The 21,785-nt window shown below is 42.0% G+C and overlaps 1 protein-coding gene across 1 annotated transcript in view; it reads right to left on the reverse strand.

Moving 5' to 3' along the window:
- The window catches only part of chrna8 (cholinergic receptor, nicotinic, alpha 8), a 272,432-nt gene that overhangs the window by 71,275 nt on the left and 179,372 nt on the right, over positions 1-21,785 (reverse strand). The window contains exons 6-7 of the mRNA XM_055632392.1: positions 15,513-15,680; positions 2,045-2,239 (exon numbers count right to left, since the gene is read on the reverse strand). Coding sequence (XP_055488367.1) covers positions 2,045-2,239; positions 15,513-15,680 — 363 coding nt within the window. The remainder of the gene's footprint in view (positions 1-2,044; positions 2,240-15,512; positions 15,681-21,785) is intronic.

The following is a 21,785-nucleotide window of genomic DNA, read 5'->3' on the forward strand; positions in this document are numbered from 1 at the left end:
AAAAATAAACTTGATTCATGTCACATGTAGATAATATTCAATAAAATCCACAAATGCCATAATGGGAAATCCATGTTATATTAAATAGGGAATTAGAAGGAATAACATTTTATATTTAAGTACCATGTGAGTCAAGATTAACTGGACTTTATTTCAGGTTACATCCAATAAAACGTTGAAATAAACTGAGATATTTTTTATCAGTGTATAGCATAATCATTCTTGGTGCACTTAGAGCATCTACAATCATCCTTTTAGGTATGTAATTACATTTCATAACTCTGTTAAAATTGTATTCATGAGTTGTTGTCATTAAATAGCACATCTATTCATGGCTATGATGTAGGAACATTTGCCTAAATCTATATTTCCTCGAGTCCCAGTGTGATACGATATACATTGAATGATTGCACAGTAAGGGTGAAGGATTCTTTTATTTAATGTATTTATTGATCATTCTCAATTGCTTTTAAAATGGGAGGACAATGATGAATTGTTGTAAATTCAAAGTCACATGTAGATAATATTCGATAAGGTTGTTTAAGCATGGGTTTCATATGAAAGTCAGAATTAGTAAATTAATTGTGTAGAAAGAAACTGCAGATGCTGATTTATACCGAAGGTGGACACAAAGTGCTGGAACAATTCAACGGGCCAGGCAACATCTCTGGAGTAATGGAACAGGTGACATTTCGGGTCAGAAACCTTCTTCAAAATTAACGTAGAATTGAGGGAACTGGAGGGAGGAAAAGGCCAGAACTAATCAGGGCCGGCAACAGCTGACCAAGCAAGGGTGGAGCCTATAATGGGCCATTGTTGGCTGGGGAAGAGGTGATAACAAAGGCGTACAGGGATGCGAATAGTGATACTGGTAGGATGACTAGGGTGAGGGGGGGAGGGAGAGAAAAGGAACGCAGGTGTTACTTGAAATTATATAAATCAATATTCATATAGCTGCCCAAGCAAAATATGAGGTGCTGTTCCTCCAATGTACGTGTGGCCTCACTCTGACAATAGAGGAGACCCAGAACAGAAAGGTTAGTGTGGGAAGGGGAATTAAAATGTTTGGTAAACAGGAGATTGCATAGACCAAGGCGGACTGAGTGTAAGTGTTCAGTGAAACGATCGTCCAGTCTGTGCTAGGTCTCGCCGATATATAGGAGCCCACACCAAGATCAACGGCATAGTAGATGTGGTTGGAGGAGGTGCAAGTGAACCTCTGCCTCACCTGAAAGAACTGTCAGGCTCCCTGGATGGACTCGAGGGAGGACGCATAAGTGCATGTTTTGCATATCCTGGGGTTGCAAGGGAATGTTCCTGGGGAGGGAGTAGTTTGTGTGAGAAGGGATGAGTGAACCAGAGAGTTGGGAAGGGAACTGGAGTCCCAGTGAGTAGACATGATGCACAGGAAGCTGGGTTCTGGTAAGTCAGAAAAAAACACAGGAACTGGGTTCCCAGGCATTGTGCATTGTCACCCTTGACCGCCAGACCCCGGTTTGCAGTCGGTTGAGACATGTTCAGTTCAGCCAGTGTTCATCAGCACCTGGTGGTAAACGCTCTGCTGCTAATATGCCCATCATGGTGGAAATAGGGACAGATTTACATTATGTCTCCTCCTGCACATACCTGCTCAGTTCATTCTGTAAAAAATGGTTAACGGTTTGAGAAATATACAAGGTGGAATTGTGGAGTGAGTGAGTGAATGTCTTGGAAGCTAGGACCAGAGTAATTTACTTGGTTGGAATATTGTCAGCTTCTTTCTGCATTGATCTGTGTTGTGACTGATGATATAGTTTAACTTAGACCATTGTATTGGAAATGGAAAGCATTGATGTGTCAATACAGATACAATTGCTTCGTGAAGTGCAAAAGTTCAAAAGAAAATGAAAAAGAGTGCACTGCACAGAATATCACAGTTGCTATTTATAAGACAATCTGTTGTATTTTCATTACTCTCACTGGTTTATGTCCAAATGCCTCAAAATATCAACAAATAATAGATGCATAGAACAAATAAAAGAATAAATATTAATTCACACTCTACCTAATGAAATTTTCTCTCCCGAATCTGCTGGCAATAAGAATACCAGAAGTGCCAGCCCAGAGATTAGGACACATGGAATCAGAAGGTTTAGTCCATAATATAGTGTACGTCTGCGCATCATCACCGTGTAGGTCACGTCAGGGTAGGGTTCATCACAGCACTCATAGTGGAGTTCATTCCTTTTCCCTGGTACTCCTGCAATAAAATAATAACAGGCATTTTGCTCTTCTAGTGAAAGCACAATTCATCACTTTACACAGAGCATTGTCTACACAAGCAGGCAGAGGAAATTTCATGTGTTGCCATGGGGCAGTGATGCTTAATTTCTATTTTTGATGGGACAACATGAGCATGTTTTTAAAATGCCTAGTTACTCCAAACCAATACAATAATTGGAGGGATGTATGATGTCCTATGGATTGTTGGAAGCCAGATTTACACTTTCAGAGAGTCGCATATTTCACATTTGAAATTGTGTCAAATTAATTGGTTACAACAGGGCAGAAATGTATCCATACAGTAAGTATTTGTCACAAGCAACTACAGATTGCCATACAGAAAGTACTTCCCTTTTGAATGTCTGCCTGAGTTTTCTTTGTGGCCAGTCATCTGGAGTTAAGACAGTAAAGTACATCCGTTCCACATTTAATGCCCATTCTTCCTCTAACCATCCAACAGCCACCAAAGAAGGAAAGTCTCTCACTATAATGCCACTTACAACCTTAGAATGCTCTTGTGACAATTAGATGTTTTGAAAGTCTCCTAAAATAGGAGATGAGAGAGTCGATTGCATATACAAAAATCCCATGAATTTCAAAGTGAAAATGATAGATAATTTATTTTAGCATTTTTGATCCTGGGATATATATAGTTGGCCAGGTGAAAACCCCTGATCATTTTGAGCTGGTTATTTCAGTAGACAGGTGGATCCTTGGTTTAAAGAATCAAAGATCTAAACAGCATCACCTCCACGTCTATAACATTTGCCCAGCACAGCAATGAATTTTGAGTCTAGACATTGTTCAATCTCTGGAGTGGGAATGCCTTATGTTGTATCACAATTAAACCACAACAGCTAGAGGGAACAAAATGATGTCCGTTTACTTCTCCTGCTCCAATTCTATTCCATGATCAAAAATGTAATAAAATAATCTTGGACCTATGGTTAGATTCCAAAGTTTTTAATTAGTGAACTTAAATCTTTGACACTTACAATATTGGTTATGCAGTTGCACTGACATCAAATGTCTTGACTTGTCTTGATCCTCAATTTTCCAGTCACCGGTACACCATTGTACACTCTTGTACATAACCAAATAAAATGTCTGATGTACAAATACTTGATCAAGGAAACCCTCATTGCTATAAATGATCTCATCAGATCAAATTCAATAATGTAGAATCGAAGAATCATAGATTTGTTATAACGCAGTCAACCATTGAGTCTATGCCAGCTCCTAATAGATCAATCTCATTAATCCCGTTCTCCCACTTTTTCACCACAATTGCCTTGATGTTGAAATCTCTTGACCCTGCAGCCATTCTAGTAAATCTCTCCTGCACCCTCTCTAGAACCTTTGTATCACTCTTGAAGTGCGGTGACCAAAATTGGATGTAATATTCCGATTGCAAAATAGGTTCAACTTAATTTTCCTGTTTTAAAACATAGTGACTTTATGAATCCCGGTCTTGTAAATATTTTCATCTCTGCTCTCCTAATATGTGCATCCACTATCAAGGATTTATAAACATTCACATTCTGATCTCACTTTACAAAAATGCCATTTAGTCCATATTGTCATATTTTTTCTGCCAAAGTGCACCACTTCACTGTTCTCTGAATTAAATTTCATTTGTTGAAACGATCCACTCACCCAGCCTTTCATATCTTCTTCCAGTTTATGACCATCCTCTTCACTGTCATCACACTTCTTATCCCTCTAAACCTATGCTACCCATGTACGTGTCTAAATATTTCTTAAATGTTGCGATAGTACTTGATTCAGCTACCTCCTGCGGTAGCTTGTTCGATACACCCACCACCCTTTCTGTATAAAATGTTACCACTCAGGTTCAATCTTTCTCCCCCTCACATTAAACGTATGTCTTCCGGTTCATGAACCCCCTGCTCTGGGCAAAAAGACTGTGCATTTACCCGATCTATTCCTTTAGTTATTTTGTACACCTCTATAAGGTCATCCATTATTCACCTTCCCACCAAGGAATAAAGCCCAAGTCTTCTCAGCCTCTCCCGATAGTGCAGTCCCTCAAGTCCTGACCATATTCTGGTAATTCTTCTCTGAACTGTTTCAAGGTTGACGACATCTTTCCTATAACAAGGTGACCAAAACTGAACACAATATTCTAAATATGGCCGCACTAACGTCTTATATAACTGTAACATTAATTTCCAACTCCTATACTCATTTATTTATTTATTTTTATCTCTTTCTGTCTGTCTGTCTGTCTGTCTGTCTGTCTGTCATGATACTTCACTCAGTTATTCATGTAGATTAAAAAACTTGGTCCCAGCTCTGACCTTGTGGTAACATCTCTTTACTTCCTCTGCTCTGAACAACAACTGTTTCCCACTTCTTAAATGTTGCGATAGTACTTGATTCAGCTACCTCCTGCAGTAGCTTGTTCCATACACCCACCACCCTTTCTGTAAAAAAAGTTACCACTCAGGTTCAATCTTTCTCCCCCTCACATTAAACGCATGTCCTCCGGCTGTTTCCCACTGCTCTCTCCCGTTAAGCATTTTTCCACCTCTGCTGCAACTGATGCTTTGGGTCCATGTCCACAGTTGTATTGCCAACTCTATTGTAAGAGATTTTATCAAATGTGTCCTGAGAATCTAGATAGATGGCATCCACTGCATTCTATTCAGCCATCTTCTCTGTAATCTCATCAACAATTATGGCAAGTTTGTCAATTATGATTTGCTGTTACCAAATGCCGACGGGTCTCTTTTACAAATCCAAACATTGCCATATGCCCATCAGCTTTTCACTGCTTGTGATTTCAAGAACCTGCTCCATATCTGAGGTTAAACAAATTCCTCTGTAGTTGCCAAGCATGTTCTTATGATGAATGAATGGATGAATTAATGAATTCATTAATAAGTTTATTGGCCAAGTATGTGCACATATAAGGAATTTGCCTTTAGTGCTTCGCTCGTAAGTAACAACACGACAAACAGTAAACAATTAAGAATAAAACATAAACCATTAAAACATTAAGAATAAAATATTATAGTTTAACATGTGAATGAAATAAAATACCAGAGCAAAAGGAGGCTACAGACTTTTGGTTATTAAGTAAAGCTACTGCTCGTGGATAAAAGCTGTTTTTATGTCTGGCTGTGGCAGCTTTGACAGTCTGGATTTGCCTTCCAGAGTGAAGTGCTTCAAAGAGTTTGTGGCCAGGGTGAGGGGGGTCAAAGATGATCTTACCCGCTCGCTTCCTGGCCCTTGCAGTGTACAGTTCGTCAATGGAGGGAAGGTTGCATTCAACAACCTTCTCGGCTTATGTTACGATTCGCTGCAGCCTCCGGATGTCACGCTTGCTGGCTGAGCCAAATTAGACCATGATGGAGAAAGTGAGGACAGACTCTACGATGGCTGTATAGAATTGGACCATCATTGCCTGTGGCAGATTGTGTTTCCTCAGCTACCGCAGGAAGGACACCCTCTGTTGGGCCTTTTTGACTGTGGAGTCGATGGTGGCCCCCCATTTAAGGTCCTTGGAGATGATGGTTCCCAGGAACTTAAAAGACTCCACAGATGTGACTGTGGTGTTGTTGATGGTGAGTGGGGGGAGGGAAGAGGCTCTCATAAAGTCTTCAATCAATTCCACTGTCTTAAGAGCAATGAGCTCCAGGTTGTTGTGATGGAACCAGGATGCCAGCTGTGACACTTCCTGTCTGCAGCCAGATTCCTCCGCATCCTGGATCAGTCTAATCAGGGTTGTGTCGTCCACAAACTTGAGAAGCTTGACAGAGGAGTCTGTGGAGGTCCAGTCGTGATGTAGAGAGAGTAAAGGAGAGGGGAGTGTACGCAGCCTTGCGGTGCTCCCATGCCGAGATGTGCTTTCCCAGCCTCGCATGCTGCTTCCTGTCTGTCAGGAAGTTGGTGATCCACTGACAGATGGGTTCAGGCACAAAATTCACAAACAAAATCCTTGCATAGGTCCCCTGGTGGTCCAGGTGCTGGAGGATGAAGTGCAGCTAGATGACTGCGTCATCCACTAATCTATTGGCCCAGTATGCAAACTGCTGAGGGTCCAGCAGGGGGTTTGTGATTTTTTTTTTCAGCTGGGCCAGCACAAGTCAGTGTGACAGGCCTGTAGTCATTAAGACCAGTAATTCTTGTCTTTTTGGGCACAGGGATAATAGTGGAGACTTTGAAGCAGACAGGGTCAGTACAGGTTTCCAGGGACTGGTTGAAAATAGCTTAGTATGACACCAGTGCCAGTTGTTCGGCACAGAGCTTGAGGGTAGAGGGGGAAACATTGTCCGGCCCTGAAAATTTCCAGCTTTTCTGTCTTCTGAATAGGCTCTCGACCTCCTCAAATTCTATTGTTGGTGCTGGAGAAGTGGACAGACTGATGTTGAGCAGCAAGGAAGGGGCGGGTAGTGGACAAGGGCCCAGTCTTTGCAAACTGGAGTCAGGCTGTAAGTGGGTGTTAAAATGGTGATTGGAGAGGGGTGAGTGGGAAAGGGCCCAGTCTTTGCAGACTGGAGTCAGGCTGTGAGCAGGTGTGAAGTGGTGATTGGGGAGGAGGTACCAGGGTGAACCAAGATAGTAACCTTTGTTATCTTCCAGTCTTCTTGCACCTTCCCCATTTATGGAGGACAGGAAGAGTATTGAAGCTTGCCTGCAACCTCCACGCTTCCCCCCTAAGAAACTGAGGATATGTTCATACTACGCTCTGTGATTTGTTTATCTGAAGCATAGTCAGGCTTTCCAGTACCTCCTGTTTATCAATTTTCACCACTCATAATCACTCCTATCTTTCCATTCAATGAGATTAAGATAACGTTCGTCCTCTTTGGCATATGCCAATACTAAGTACTCATTTAGTATTCCAGCCGACCTTCTGCCTTTGCAAAGGCACCACCTTTATCCTAATTTACTCCACATCTCTACAGTTTACTATTGAGAGCCTTTCTAAAACTATTAGGTTCTTACGTTAAAAATCTTTCTTTCTCTTTCTCTCTTCTGGCCTGAGTTTTCATAGCATCATAGAATTATAATGCAGCAAAATGAGTCCTATCAATCCACCTTGTCTCTGCTGACCCTGATGCCAATCTATGCTGAACGCATTTGCTCACAATAGGTCCTTATCCCTCTACACCATCTAAGTTCCTGTCCAGAAATATTTTAAATATAATTGTATCTGCTGTCCAAATGCAATATACACATTGCAATTGTTTTCTTCTTACTTATTATGTAAAAGAATATGTGTGTTATGATTGTGTTTATAATTTGTTTGGTTGTTTTGTTGTTCCGCGAGCATTGCCACTTTTATTTCACTGCACATCTCGTATGTGTATGTGACAAATAAACTTGACTTGACTTGACTTGACTTCTTGGCTCAGTTTACTATATTCAGAATGGTTCTCACTGAAATTATTAACTGGTACCTTGCACCATGATACTACTCGCATTTCTTGGCACTGATGTATTATTCTCATGTGTACCGAGATACAGTGAGAAACATTGGTTGCATGCTATCCGTTCAGATCAAATCATATGTATACAATCAAATCGTACACAAGTACAAAGACAAATACTAGTGTAGAATGTTGTCTTACAGCGTTACAACCTTACATTTGGAGAGAAAAGGTCAAACAGCTGCATGAGGTAGTTTGGAAGAGTGGGACTACACCCTATCTTATGGGAGAACCATTCAATAGGCTTATAACTTATAACTAAAGGGAAGGAGCTGTTCCTGAATCTGGTGGTATGTGTTTTCAACTTCTGCCTGAAGTGGGGAGAAGAGGGAATGAGTGGGATGAGGGAATGATCAAACTACATGTACAACTCTATGCAATTTATTGCAGTCTTGAGCAGGGCTGTTCCCAAACTAAATTTTCATACAACCCGATAGTATGCTTTCTACTGTGTTCTAAAGAAGTTGGCAAGAGTTGTATGAAATTTGGCAAAAGTTCATCTCCTGTAGTTATAGAGGCATTGGTGTGCTTTTTGGCTATAACTTCAACATGGTTGGTCCAGGACAAATATTTACACCACAGAACTTGAAACTCTCAAGCACTTCCACTTTGGCACCATTGACACTGATTGGGGCATGTACTCCATCATGCTTTCTGAAGTGAATAATTAGCTCTTTCAGCTTGCTGACATTGAAGAAGAGGTTGTTATCTTGACACCATGTTACTAAGTTCTCCATATCCTTCCTGTACTCTGTTACATCATTGTTCATGACCCAGCCCACTGCATGGATATAATCTGGAAACTTGTTGATGGAGTTAGCCTAAAATTTACACACAGTCGTGAGACCCTTGTCTTCCAGGATACTGTTGTGGATTCCTTTCCTTTTCATTCGTGGAATGTACCTGGACTGTACCTGATACAACTAGTCCTCATAGATGACTCATGTGCTCCCTGTATGGAGTTTGCATGTTCTTCTTGTAACTCTATGGGTTCCTACCATCTCATCACCTGGGGGTTTCAGTTTCTTTCAACATCCTGAAGGTCCATTTCTTGGTAATCCTTATCTATCTTTTCTATTACTGAACACTCTTGCCCCAAAAATGTGTGTTGGGCAGTGTTTAGCTGAATGATTAGATAATCATTCAGCTAAACACTGCCCAACACACATTTTTGAAGTAAAAATAAGTCTTGAGTTTATATAGCACTTGCCACAGCCTCAGGGCATCCCAAATGTCTTTTCTCTCAATGCAGTGCTTTTGAATTGTAGCCACTATAATGCAGTGAACAAGACAGCCAATCTGCCCATGGCAAGCTTCATGGAAAACATTGCAACAATTACCAGAACAACTGTTTCTGTGATGATACCTAGGAGTAAATATTAGCCAGCCCACTAACTGAGATTTGTGGAATGTTTTACATATGAACAACAAGGTAAATTGGGCCTCGTTAACATCTTATGCCAAGGAAGTCACCTCTGGTAATATCGTATACCCTAGTAATGGACAAACGTCGACCTGGAGTCTTGTGTGCAAGCCCTTAGAGTGGGATAGGAAGCTTTAGTACCCTGAGTCAAAGATCAACTGAACCATGGTTAACATTTATAAATCAAATGAAATTTTGTAAGGGTCAGAAAACTAAATTTGCAGCCAAAGGAAGAAAGTAATTAAAATCAAAATCTCAGTAATTTTCAACATTAAGCCAAATGGTCTTTTTGGATGATTGATTAAAGGGCCTGTCCCACTTTCACGCCCTAATTCACGACCTCTGATGAGTTTGCCCTTGACTCATACTCGCAGCATGGTCATCACGAGGTCGTAGGAGGTCATGCGTAGGTTGTGATGCTAGTCGTTGGTACTCGTGGCATCAACTAGGTTGAGGCATTTTTCTAGCGATGAAAAATGTCCAAGAGTAAAAATGTCGTGAATTCGGTCGTGAAAGTGGGACAGGCCCTTAAGCCTTCTGGGATACTAAGATCAGAAAATTAAGTTAATTATGTCCTTATCACTATCAGTTCATTATTGCAGGAGATGTTTAAAAATACATTAGGGATCAAAATGTATTCAAATTAGTTGTTGCGATGCAATTGAAATATCAGAGTACATTTTAACTTGCTCCATAGCTGTTAAACTGCTGCTGCAAATTGGCCACTTATTACAAAAACTACTGTAAACCCCTTATACTGAATTCTGCTGAATGACTCCTACTCCATGCTATGTCCCATTCACCCATGTGATTGCTAATTGACACCAACTGCCCTTTGGCAATGCCTCGAATATGAAACTTTCATTCTTCTCTTTGAATTACATTGTCACCTCTCCTCCCTCTCACGGAGCCTCATCTACTCTTAAAATCCACTGAGAGTTCTCTATTTTAATTCTAGTCTTTGGTGCATTGACTATTTTATTCATTTCACTAATGCTGGCTGTAGAGTTTCCAATGCCCATTCTCTATCTGACTTTTTTGTCTTTCTCCTTCATCGTCCTCTAGGATACCTAAATATTCACTTTGACCTGGTATTTGTCCTATTTTCTCTTTGTGTCAGATTTTGTCACGGCCCTCTTTTAAATTACTTCTGATATTTTTCCATGAGACAAATGCCATATCAATATTGTTGCTGAGATTAAGTCTTGAAGCTTTGTTCTTCTTTGTTCTTCTTTGTTCTTATTTGTTCTTATTTGTTCTAATTTTTGGGTTGCTTAATTTAGGATGGCAGCCAAGGCTAAGAGACTTTCACACTCGGCTCTTGGGACAGAGTACATATTGTGATGTGACTTTAATCCATATATTTACAGTACAAAGAGTTAAAGATTACTTTGACTAATGTGCACAGTTAAAACACAACCTCATGTGTTGCCACTGTGTGATACCTATTTTTGCAGGAGCACACCTCAGTGTACCTCTGCAATGATTGCATTGGTCACCAAGCTAGTCTCACACCCAATCAATGTGATCAGGATTGCTGTTCCCTCAGCCAGAGTATTTAGCTTGATAAGGCAACTTCACCACCACTGAAGTAAACCATTTTCGTGCAGTGTTTGAAAGGAAAACCAATTAATATTTTTTGCATATTGTTTTTTCATATCTTTCATTCATTGTTCTTTATCTCTCTACATCAGCGTCTATATCTCTCATTTCCCTTTTCCCTGACTGGTCTGAAGTAGGTTCTCGACCCAAAATATCACCCATCCCTTCGCTCCATAGATGCTGCCTGTCCCGTTGAGTTACTCCAGATTTTTGTGCCTATCTTTAATTTATATTTACTTGGGATCAAGCAGTTAGCATGTGGCAGCCTCCACTCAGCAGTTCAAAGGCATTAAAGTTCTGTGACTGGGATTACAGTGTAACTGAGATACCAACATCTGGTGATGTAGCTGCCATCATGGATTAGAATAAAGAAAAGTGCAGCACAGAAACAGGTACTTCGTGCCGCAATGTCTGTGCTAAGCATAATGCCAAACTAAACTAATCTCTTCTGCACTTTTAATCTCTTAAAGCTACTTAAACACACTCGCTCAATATATCTGCTTTTATCACCACCCCTGGCTGCATATTCCATGTAGCTATCACTCTCAGTGTAAACAACGTGGTCCGAACATCAGATTGTGGAGGAATTCAAAATAATAACTGAAATTCCTACCAAAAGTGAGTCCTGTATCTAAATGATAAATGATAAGAGACATTTTCTTCTCCGTTTCGGATGCTAGAATGGAAAAGTGATATATAATGGCATTATCTCACCTCCAGCACCATTAAGTCCAACGCACAGCCTCACGCTTGTTGAAATTGCCATTTTTCTTACTCGGGTGTGTGTGATAAACATGATTAATGTGGTTTTTGTTAACCTTCAAAAGTAGTAAAAGTCATCTTCTGATTAATCCTGATCTCACCAAATTCCATTTACTTTCAAATCACAGATAACAAAGCCAGCCGTGTGCAAATAGGCAGCTGACCTGACGCTTCTTCACAATTAATTGCAGCCATTCGATTCCATTGCCCTGTCAGATGTCTTTAGTCACACAAGCATTGTCTGATGTCTTGACCAATCTCCACAGTTTACATAAAATACCCCTTTCTCTCTTCTGTGCTTACACTAGGGAATAAACATGCCAACTATAACAAGGTATTACTTGCAAAGAGGATTTGTGACAAGCCACGAAATGTCTGACTTTTGGTCATGCTGCAATATTAACTCATAAATCTTCTGATACGTGCACCGGCTTCGTATTGTTTGTATTTAAAAAGATTCTCTAATGTGGGCTACAAATGTTTACCCTCCTCCTAATGTATGTTGTTGAAAATCCTCAGAAACATTCTTTGACAATAAATAAGAAGAGATTGCTGTTTTAGGACTTCTTCTGGTGCTGCATTTGTGGTGTGAACCTACAGAGGGAGTCCAAGTCTACCTCAAGTTGACTGCATGGAGCAATTGAACCTTTAAACTTGCGTCTACCACCAAATGGGCAACAGAACATCTCCTGGACCACCCATATTGATGTGATGACTAAGAAAGCATACCAATGCCTTCACTTACTGAGAAGGATTAGGAAGTTTGGCATGTCCATAACAACTCTCACCAGCTTCTACAGATGCGCCAAGAAATTACAACGAATTGTGGACTCGTTGAGCCCAGACCATCACACAAACCAACCTCCCTTCCATTGGCCCTATTTACAGTATACCTCACGCTGCCCTGACAAGGTCAGCAGCATAATCAAGGAGGAGTCGTACCCTGGACACACCCCTCAACTCCCCTCTACCATCGGGCAAAAAGTAAAGAAGTGTGAGAATGCACACCACCAGATTCAGGAACAGTCAAATGAACCATCCTACCAACAATTGGAGAACAGCCCTGGGCAGCTATCTATTTCATTGGAGACCCTCGGACTAACTTTAATTGGAATGTACTGGATTTGCACTAATTTCCTTTATCGTGTATCTGTACACTATGGATGGCTCAATTGTAATTATGCATTGTCTTTCCGCTGATTGGTTAGCACGCAACAAAAGCTTTTCACTGTACCTCAGTACACGTAACAATAAACTAAACTAAACTAAACCTCCTGACTGAATACATCAACAAAGCCACTAATTAGCAACGTCATCAACATTATAGGAAAGGGCCTCAAGTTAGATATACTTCTCAGTCCAGGCGAAGGCTTGGAACCCATGGGAAAGTTGTTGTGCAAGAACAGGTCTTTAGATTTGTTTAGATAACGAGAACAGAATCCACTGCAGCTCCATCCATTCGAGATCTTGTCATGGATTTCAACAATAAAATGAAGCTTGATTGGGGTGAATGCTTGTTAGAAATCTCTCTTCCTGACAGAGGGTCAGGACCTATTTATTGAGAATCCTTCAGTCATCTAAAACATGACCTAATAAGCTGTCAGTTGTTCCTTTGAGGGGCATTAATGACTCCGTGACAAACTGTGTCAATCATGTTCTGTGTCTTATGGAGCTAATTTGTAGGGAGAGACCAGAGAACTGCTTCTCTGTAACTAGACATTAGATTGTATGGCTGTACTGGAGTTCACCAGAATATGAATTTCTTTCATAATCTTGCAATTCCACAAGCTGTGAGATGCCATACAAGATTTATTTTCTATCAGTCTGATTATACCTGCCTGTTTTCATTCAAGCAAATTTATTGTTACATTTATGTTTGCCATGCTGCAAGCCAAGAATAAAATGTTTTATTTTTCTATCCAATTCTACTAGATGGGAAGTCTAACAGATCTACCTTAGGTGTGTGTGTAAAATGCAAAGTGCTGGAGTAACAATCAGGTCAGGTAGCATCATTGGAGGACATGATAGGCAATGGTTCCCTTTAAAATGGGAGTAGGGAGGTGAAAGCTGGAAAAAAGTTGGGGGCGGGCAAAGCATAGCAATTGATAGGTGGATATAGATGGGGGGGGGGTTTGATTGGCTGATGGGTGGACGAATGATGGTGGACCCGATGGTGTATCTGTTCTCAAAACCAATGCGGACCAACTGGCTGGAGTTTTTGTCGACATCTCCAACCTCTCATTACTGAGGTCAGTTCCCACTTGCTTCAAGAGGGCGTCAATTATACCATTGCCCAATAAGAGTAAGGTGACATGCCTCAATGACTACCAACCGGCACTAATACACATGGTCATGAAGTGATTTAAGAGGTTGGTTATGGAGCATCTCTATTCCTAGCTAAGCAAGAACCTGGACACATTCAATTTGCCCACTGCCACAATATATTAACGAAGGATTGAATCTCGCTGGCTCTCCACTCTGCACTGGACCACTTTGGCAATAAAAACACTAATGTCAGGCTGTTATTCATGGACTACAGCTCAGCATTCAACACCATCATTCCCTCCAACATGATTACCAAGCTCAGAGAATTGGACCTTTGTGCATCCCTCTGCAACTGGATCCCCAGCTTGCTCATCCACAGAACATAATTGGTTTTAATTGGTGGAAACACTTCCTTCTTGATAACTGTGAGCAGAGAGGAGCACTGCTCGACTCACTATATACGCACGACTGTGTAGCCAGGCATAGTTCCAACTCCATCTTTAAATTCACCAATGACTCCACCATTGTTGGACGAATTACGAATGATGATGAATCAGGGTATAGGTGGGAGATCGATCGTCTGGCTGCATGGTGCCAGACCAACAACCTTGTTCTCAACATCAGTAAATCCAAGGAACTGATTGTTAACTTTAGAAGAAGATCCACAAACCTATCTTCATTGATGGGTTGGTGGTGGAGAGAGTCAAAGACATACCTTCCTGGGTGTTCATATTCCGAAGATCTGTCCTGGACCCAGGACATTGATTCAGTCATAAGGAAAGCCTGACAGTGTCTCTACTTCCTTAGAAGGTTGAGTGGATTCGGGATGTTGACAAATACTCTCTTGAACTTCTACAGGTTTACAGAAGTGATCACATTAATTGGCTGTTTAAGAAAGAACTGCAGATGCTGGAAAAATCGAAGGTAGACAAATTACTGAAGAAGCTCATCGGGTGAGGCAGCATCGATGGAGCGAAGGAATAGGTGATGTTTCAGGTCGAGACCCTTCTTCAGACTGGCTGCATCGCGAATACCCAGGAATGAAGATGATTGCAAAAATTGGTGAACACTGTTCAGGGTGGCATTAAAGGAAGCCTTTTCTGGTCAGCTGCCAGTGACTGCCGCAGTTCCTGCTGGGGTTGCTGCTGGAGCCGATACTCTTCACGATGAGTATTGTTTTGTGTTTGGATTGTTTTGTTTTAAAAAATATATATTTTACTAGACTAAGTGGGACCCGTTGGGTCCCAGCATCACATGGGAGGGCTGGTCACCAACGCAATATTTCATCTCTCCACCAATTCCAATATTGCTCACCAGTGGGGGGTCTGTCTGTTGCGCTAGTGTGGGTGTTGCAGGCCAAAGGTACTGGTTTCCAGAGGGCTAGTATAGACATTGTGGGCCGAGTGGATTCTTGGGGTGGCATCCAACTGTTGCAATGATTTTAAAAGCCAAGCCGACGCAAACAATTGGGCTGCAGCCACCTGACAACCAAAATTCATTTTGTGAACACAAACTTGTTAAAAAGGCAAAGCATACAATTGGGCTACAGCCACCCGACAACCAAAATTCATTTTGTGAACACAAACTTGTTAAAAAGTCGAGGCACATTTATTTAACGTCAGTTAAATAAATCTTTTGGATTTTGGCAAGTGGAGAAGAAGTTGGACATTTTTTTAATTTTCCCTCCTCATTTTATGTTGTTGCATAGCATTTAGCTATTTTCAGGAATGTAAGCTTACCAATGAGGTCCCATTCTCCATTGGGTATATAAGTGGAAATATCAGCTTCCATCATCTGCAGATCTAATAGCCAGCCGTCATGTGTCCAAGAGCCAAACTTTAAATCACATCTCTGGACATCAAATGGGAACCAGCGGACATCAATGTAGCATGTGCTCTTCAGGATACCTACAGAGTTCAAAGATATTAAAATTAATTATTGAAATTGTTTTTTTTGCATAGCTCTGTTTTATTTTAAATTCTTAACATTGATTTGTTTGGAAAGGTAAGACTAATTGAGGCTCTGTTAGTCTCACTGGTCTGTAGTTCCCTGGTTTTTCTTTGCAGTCTTTCTTAAAAAGAGGCACACCTTTAGAAGGCCTCCAATTTTCCAGAACCTGGCTCGTGACTATCGGTGAAACAAATATCTCTGCTGCTGTCCCTCTATTTTCATTCCTAACTTCTCACTAGGTCCTGGGGAGATGGTGCAAGGTTGCATGTGACCTAACTTTGGTATAGGAGGAGGCTGAGCCTACAGATAAGAATAGGAATGGGAAGGGGAATTTAAGTGGTTAGTAACTGGAAGCTTCAGTTGTTCCTAGTGGTCTGAGTGACGTGCTGTGTGGGCTTGGTCTCCGGTTAATTGCAGCCCAAAGGCATAAACATAGAAGTCTCCAATTTCAGGTAACTGGCACCCCCTCCTCCACCCTTCCCCTGATCCATCTGGGTTGCCTCATGCACTCCTTTCTTCCCATTAACCTGCCCTCCCCCATCACCCAGATCCTTTCCCCTCCATCTCCTCCTCCACTCCTCTTTCTTCAAATCTAACCAACATCACTCCCTCTGGTTCTGCATTTGAAAACACACTGATGATTCCAATCAGAGATTTATAAAAATCTTCATGTATGGTTACTTCAATACCATCTATTATGAATTCCACCAGACAGCCGTATCTGGCCTTCATTCCTTTATCTTTCAGTCAGAACAGACAAAAAATCCCAAGTGTGCATTACATGCTTATATCGCATTGCGAATGCTTTTAGAAACTAAGCATTTGATTGTTCAAGTTCCTTCTTTCATGGGTTGGTGTCAAGCTGTGCTTCATGACACTCAGTGAGTAATCTTGGGACATTTTACTACAATAGTTACTATTTGTGTATGGATGATGGGTCCCGGCCCATAACATCACGAGATGAGAAAATCATTGTTTACTGAGTGGTGAATCTGTGGAACTCTCTGCCACAGAAGGTAGTTGAGGCCAGTTCATTGGCTATATTTAAGAGGGAGTTAGATGTGGCCCTTGTGGCTAAAGGGATCGGGGTATGGAGAAAAGGCAGGGATGGGATACTGAGTTGGATGATCAGCCATGATCATATCGAATGGCGGTGCAGGCTCGAAGGGCGAATGGCCTACTCCTGCACCTAATTTCTATGTTTCGATGTTTCTATCACCTCTCCATGTTCTCCAGAGATGCTGCTTGACCCTCTGAGTTATTCCAGTACTTAGTGTCTTTTTCCTACCTATAATTGCAATAGTAGACGATTGGGCAGCTGCCTTATTAAGCAGTTAAAATATATATTTAAGGAACAGTTGGCATGTGGAACAGGATGTTCTGTTTTTTTGTTTATATTTTGATGAAATAAAACTCCAGCGAATAACAAACTGGAAGGAACAAGACACATCTTAAAACACTTTCCAAACTGAACTGAATGAGGTTTACGTTATTGAAGGAATTACATTTCTCACTTTCATTTCTCTTTATTCTGGGTTTCCCTCAGCATTGCTGAAGCCATCAGGTGACTGACAGAGAACAGAAGTTATTTGTCGTATGTTTATTTTTTATTATTTGCTTCCCCTCTGCATACACCTGAACATCTTTGTTCATGTACTAACATTGTCCATGGTCCAGGACTGACACGTGCTAATCTGATTCCAGCAGTTCATGCCTCAATGAGTTGAAAAATCAACCCCTTGTATGACAACACCACTGGAAAAAACTATATTATGCAGAATTTACAGAGCATGGCCCTGCAGGCAATGGACTGACATAAAAATAGCTATAAAAATAGAATGTATATTAACTAAAGTGGATCCATTGGAAACTCTTACACAACAGTGTTCAAAGATAATTGAGAGGGGACATAATTGCAGAAGAGAGCAGGAAACAGGTGAGGGAAACAACCTAAGGACTACATAAGTCAATTTCATTGAGATGGGTCCATTACTGGTTACAGCATTGAGGATTGATCCCAAAAGAGATATTGTTATCATGTCCTTCAATTCATGCCTGCAAGTGCAATGCTATTTGTGGCAAATGATGCTCTGGACATTATTAGTTTTTATGATGATTACATTTGGAAGGGGACTACAATGCAGCATTTGTTTCAAGGCTGCTATGGCAGCTTCTCAGTGCTGTGAATATGTCCATCATGGAATGAGGAAAAAGTACAGCCAAACAAAGGGCAGATTAGCCCTTAAAGGAAACACATGTGACAAGATTCAATTTCTAATGACAGAAACAAACAATATGTCATTTGCTGAGTGAGTTGATCAGGGTCTGAGGGGGGGAAAGGAATAGTTGACATTTTTGGTCAAACACGTACATCAGGACCGAAAGTGAAGAGGGAAGATAACCGATATAAAGGCCAGGGTTGATAAGAGAACAAGTGTGAGATAAAGACTTAAGAATAGAGGAGGCATGAAATGTGAAGCCAGAGGAAGGAATGTAGGTGGAAGTGGACAGGGGGGGAGTGGAAAGGGAGAAATGGATGCACATGAAACTGGCGCACAAGGATGAGAGGGGGAAACCGAGGGCGAGAGCGTGTGTTTGTAGGTTAGTTACTTGGATAATCAGAAAATTGGATAATCGGAAGAATTTGATATTCATACCATTGGGTTATAAGCTACCCATGTAGAATATGAGGTGCTGTTCTCCTAGTTTGCATGTGGCCTCACTCTGGCAATGGAGAAGGCCCGGGACAGGAAGGTCAATATCAGTCTGAAGAATGATCTCGATCCGAAACGTCACCCATTCCTTCTATCCTGAGATGCTGCCTGACCCACTGAGTTACTCCAGAACTTTGTGCATTTTTGGTAAAATAACATCAGCAGTTCCTTGTGCCTAAATAGCTTAATTATTTGGTTGCTTAAGGTCCTGTCCCACTTGCATGCCAAACGGAAGTGGAGTTCACGCGAAGTTCGCGCTAAGTACGCGCTAGGTTCGCACGTGACGTCATTTGCGTCATGCTTACCAATCAGCTGGGCAGGAGGCGGGCCAACTGAATTTGGGCGTCGCACGGCGCAGGCAGTGACGTCATCACGCAAAGCCATGCCAGGCGGTGACGTCATCGCGCAACACCATGCGCCAGGCATATGCCGTCAAGACGCTGCGTACACCGTCAAGATGCTGCTACAACGTCAAGGCGCTGCGTACGACCGCAATGCGCCTGCGTGTCGACAGGCCATTGGCGCGCAAAGATTTAGGCCACTGCAAGAATTTCGGAGCCCCGAGCAATGTCGGGACCAGCTCCGCACAACTCCGCACTTCTAAGTGGGATCGGCCCCGCTCGGTCATATGCCTCAAGCGACCACGAGGTCGCGTAATTTGCGAGCCAAGGTCGCGTAAGTGGGACTGGTCCTTAACAACCCAATCGTATGCACATTGAATTCTCTAATTGTAGACAACTACATAACCCTCGCCCTCTCCCTACTTCCCCCATATAACCCTACCTCTTACCCCTCCCCCTTCCTCTGTGCCCCTCCTGTACATGCATCTATTTCTCCTCTCTCACCTACATTCATACACCCCTTCCTCTAGTTTCACAATTTGCAACTCTTCAACCCTTTTGTCTTTTCATCTCTGTCCAACCATCTGCCTATAAAATAATCCTCCTCACCTTTGTTGGCCTATCACCTGTCAGTTTGGCCTGCCTCTCCACTCTTCCAGCTTTCTTACCCCCCCCCCCCCCCCCCCCCCATGCACAATTAGACTGAAGAAGAGTCCTAAGCCGAAATGTCACCTATCCACGTTCTCCAGATATACTGCCTAACCCATTGAGTAAAGGGGCTGTCCCACTGCAGCAACCTAATCAGCGAAGGTTACACAAAAAAGCTGGAGAAACTCAGCGGGTGCAGCAGCATCTACGGAGCGAAGGAAATAGGCAACGTTTCGGGCCGAAACCCTTCTTCAGACTGATCGGGGGCGGGGGTGGGTGGGGACAAGAAAGGGAAAAGGAGGAGGAGCCCGAAGGCTGGGGGATGGGAGGAGACAGCAGGGGGGCTGAGGAAGGGGAGGAGACAGCAAGGACTAACAAAATTGGGAGAATTCGATGTTCATGCCCCCGGGGTGCAGACTCCCCAAACGGAATATGAGGTGCTGTTCCTCCAATTTCCGGTGCTGCTCGCTGTGGCCATGGAGGAGACCCAGGACAGAGAGGTCGGAGACGGAGTGGGAGGGGGAGTTGAAGTGCTGAGCCACCGGGAGGTCAGCTTGGTTATTGCGGACCGAGCGGAGGTGTTCGGCGAAACGATCGCCCAACCTCCGCTTGGTCTCACCGATATAGATCTGCTGACATCTAGAGCAGCGGACGCAATAGATGAGGTTGGACGAGATGCAGGTAAACCTCTGTCGCACCTGGAACGATTGCTTGGGTCCTTGAACGGAGTCGAGGGGGGAGGTAAAGGGACAAGTGTTGCATCTCTTGTGGTTGCAAGGGAAAGTGCCCGGGGAGGGGTGGGCCGAGAGGGATGGGAAGAATTGACAAGGGAGTTATGGAGGGAGCGGTCTTGGCGGATCTAATCTAATCTAACCTAATCAGCGAGTTCAGACGAGTTTGCCCTCGACTCCTAATCGCAGCATGGTCGACATGAGGGCCTAGGAAGTCTTTGTAACTCTCCTTCATGCTTGAGAGTAGTCCCTGCGTACTCGAGGCCTCAACTAGGTCGCTGCATATTTTTCAACGTTGAAAAATGCCCATGAGTAAAAAAATGTTGCCATGGAAAAAATCTAAATTTTTTCACTCGTAGGTTTAGTCGAAGTAGGTCCTAGTAGGTCAACATGTTATTCACAGGAAATCGAGGGTAGTCGAAGGTAATCGAAGGTTGTCGAAGGTAGTTGTAGATAGTCTTCATCATGGTCGAAGGGAGGTCGAAGGAGGTCGTTTTCCACTATTCGGTGTCCAATTTTCTCAAAGCTAGTCGAAGCTAGTCTTCAACATAGTCAAAGGAGGTCAAAGGAGGTCTTCAACATGACATTTTTTCAAACTCTCCTAAACTCTTCTAAACTCGCCAACTAGGTGACCGCAGTGGGACAGCCCCTTTACTCCAGCACATTGTGCTGTCTTTAACTGCCAGTCTGGTTGGAAGTCAATTTTAAACATGCTGTTGTCTACTAGTTGTTGTTTTGGGAAATCAATAATTCACCTGTTCCTGCTGATTTCTGCACTGCTATGTGACATTCCTCAAATGTGATGTTCATCTCACAAGTACTGATGATTTGCATAATAAATTGTTCCAAATTAACCTGAAGAAGTATGATCAGGGAAGTGAAGATATTAAGGATTAAAATATATTGAAAACATAAGTAGAACCTCCTACTATCAAATCCAGACCATATTTGAAAATAGCAGACGTATTGAAATTACATGAACCAGGCATATTAAAGATGCATATATGAATGAGAGCTCCGTACATTAAGTTTTAAACTTGCTTTATTAAGCTGTCTGCTATTGATCACTAAAATGAGGTAATGGTTATTAAATAATGAATGCCTTTGTTATAATAAATTGGACAGGGGATGGGAGGAAATTAAATTAATCCACCACCACACAATTTGCAGCATGCAGTATTATTTTAAACCTAAATTATTTAAATGGAGATGGGGGACAAGTTGATCCAGTGTGTTGGCCAGTTCTCTCCCTCAATAAAATCAATAACAGTGGTCACTTCCATTGATGAAGCATCTTTGATGTTATGACATATCCCACTTAATTTAACAAGGGCAATATAGAACAAAAATTAGCTTGTATCACAGGGAAAGTTATTAAGACGTATGACCAAAAGCTTGTTGGTGAGATAATTTTGCGCAGTCTCTTAAAGTAGTAGAGAGAGGTGGACGCAGAAGATAAACAGGAAATATTAATGGCACGGCTATTAAATCCATGGACGCCAATGGTGGAATGATTCATGTTAAAAGAGTGCAAGAATCAAAGTTGTAGAAACAGTGATCTAGAAGTTTGAATTACAATTGGAGATGGGTTGGGTGCGATTGGCAGTGGTGTAGCATATGCCTTTCAG

This window comes from Leucoraja erinacea, chromosome 3 (assembly GCF_028641065.1).
Source record: "Leucoraja erinacea ecotype New England chromosome 3, Leri_hhj_1, whole genome shotgun sequence".
Taxonomy (NCBI): Eukaryota; Metazoa; Chordata; class Chondrichthyes; order Rajiformes; family Rajidae; genus Leucoraja; species Leucoraja erinaceus.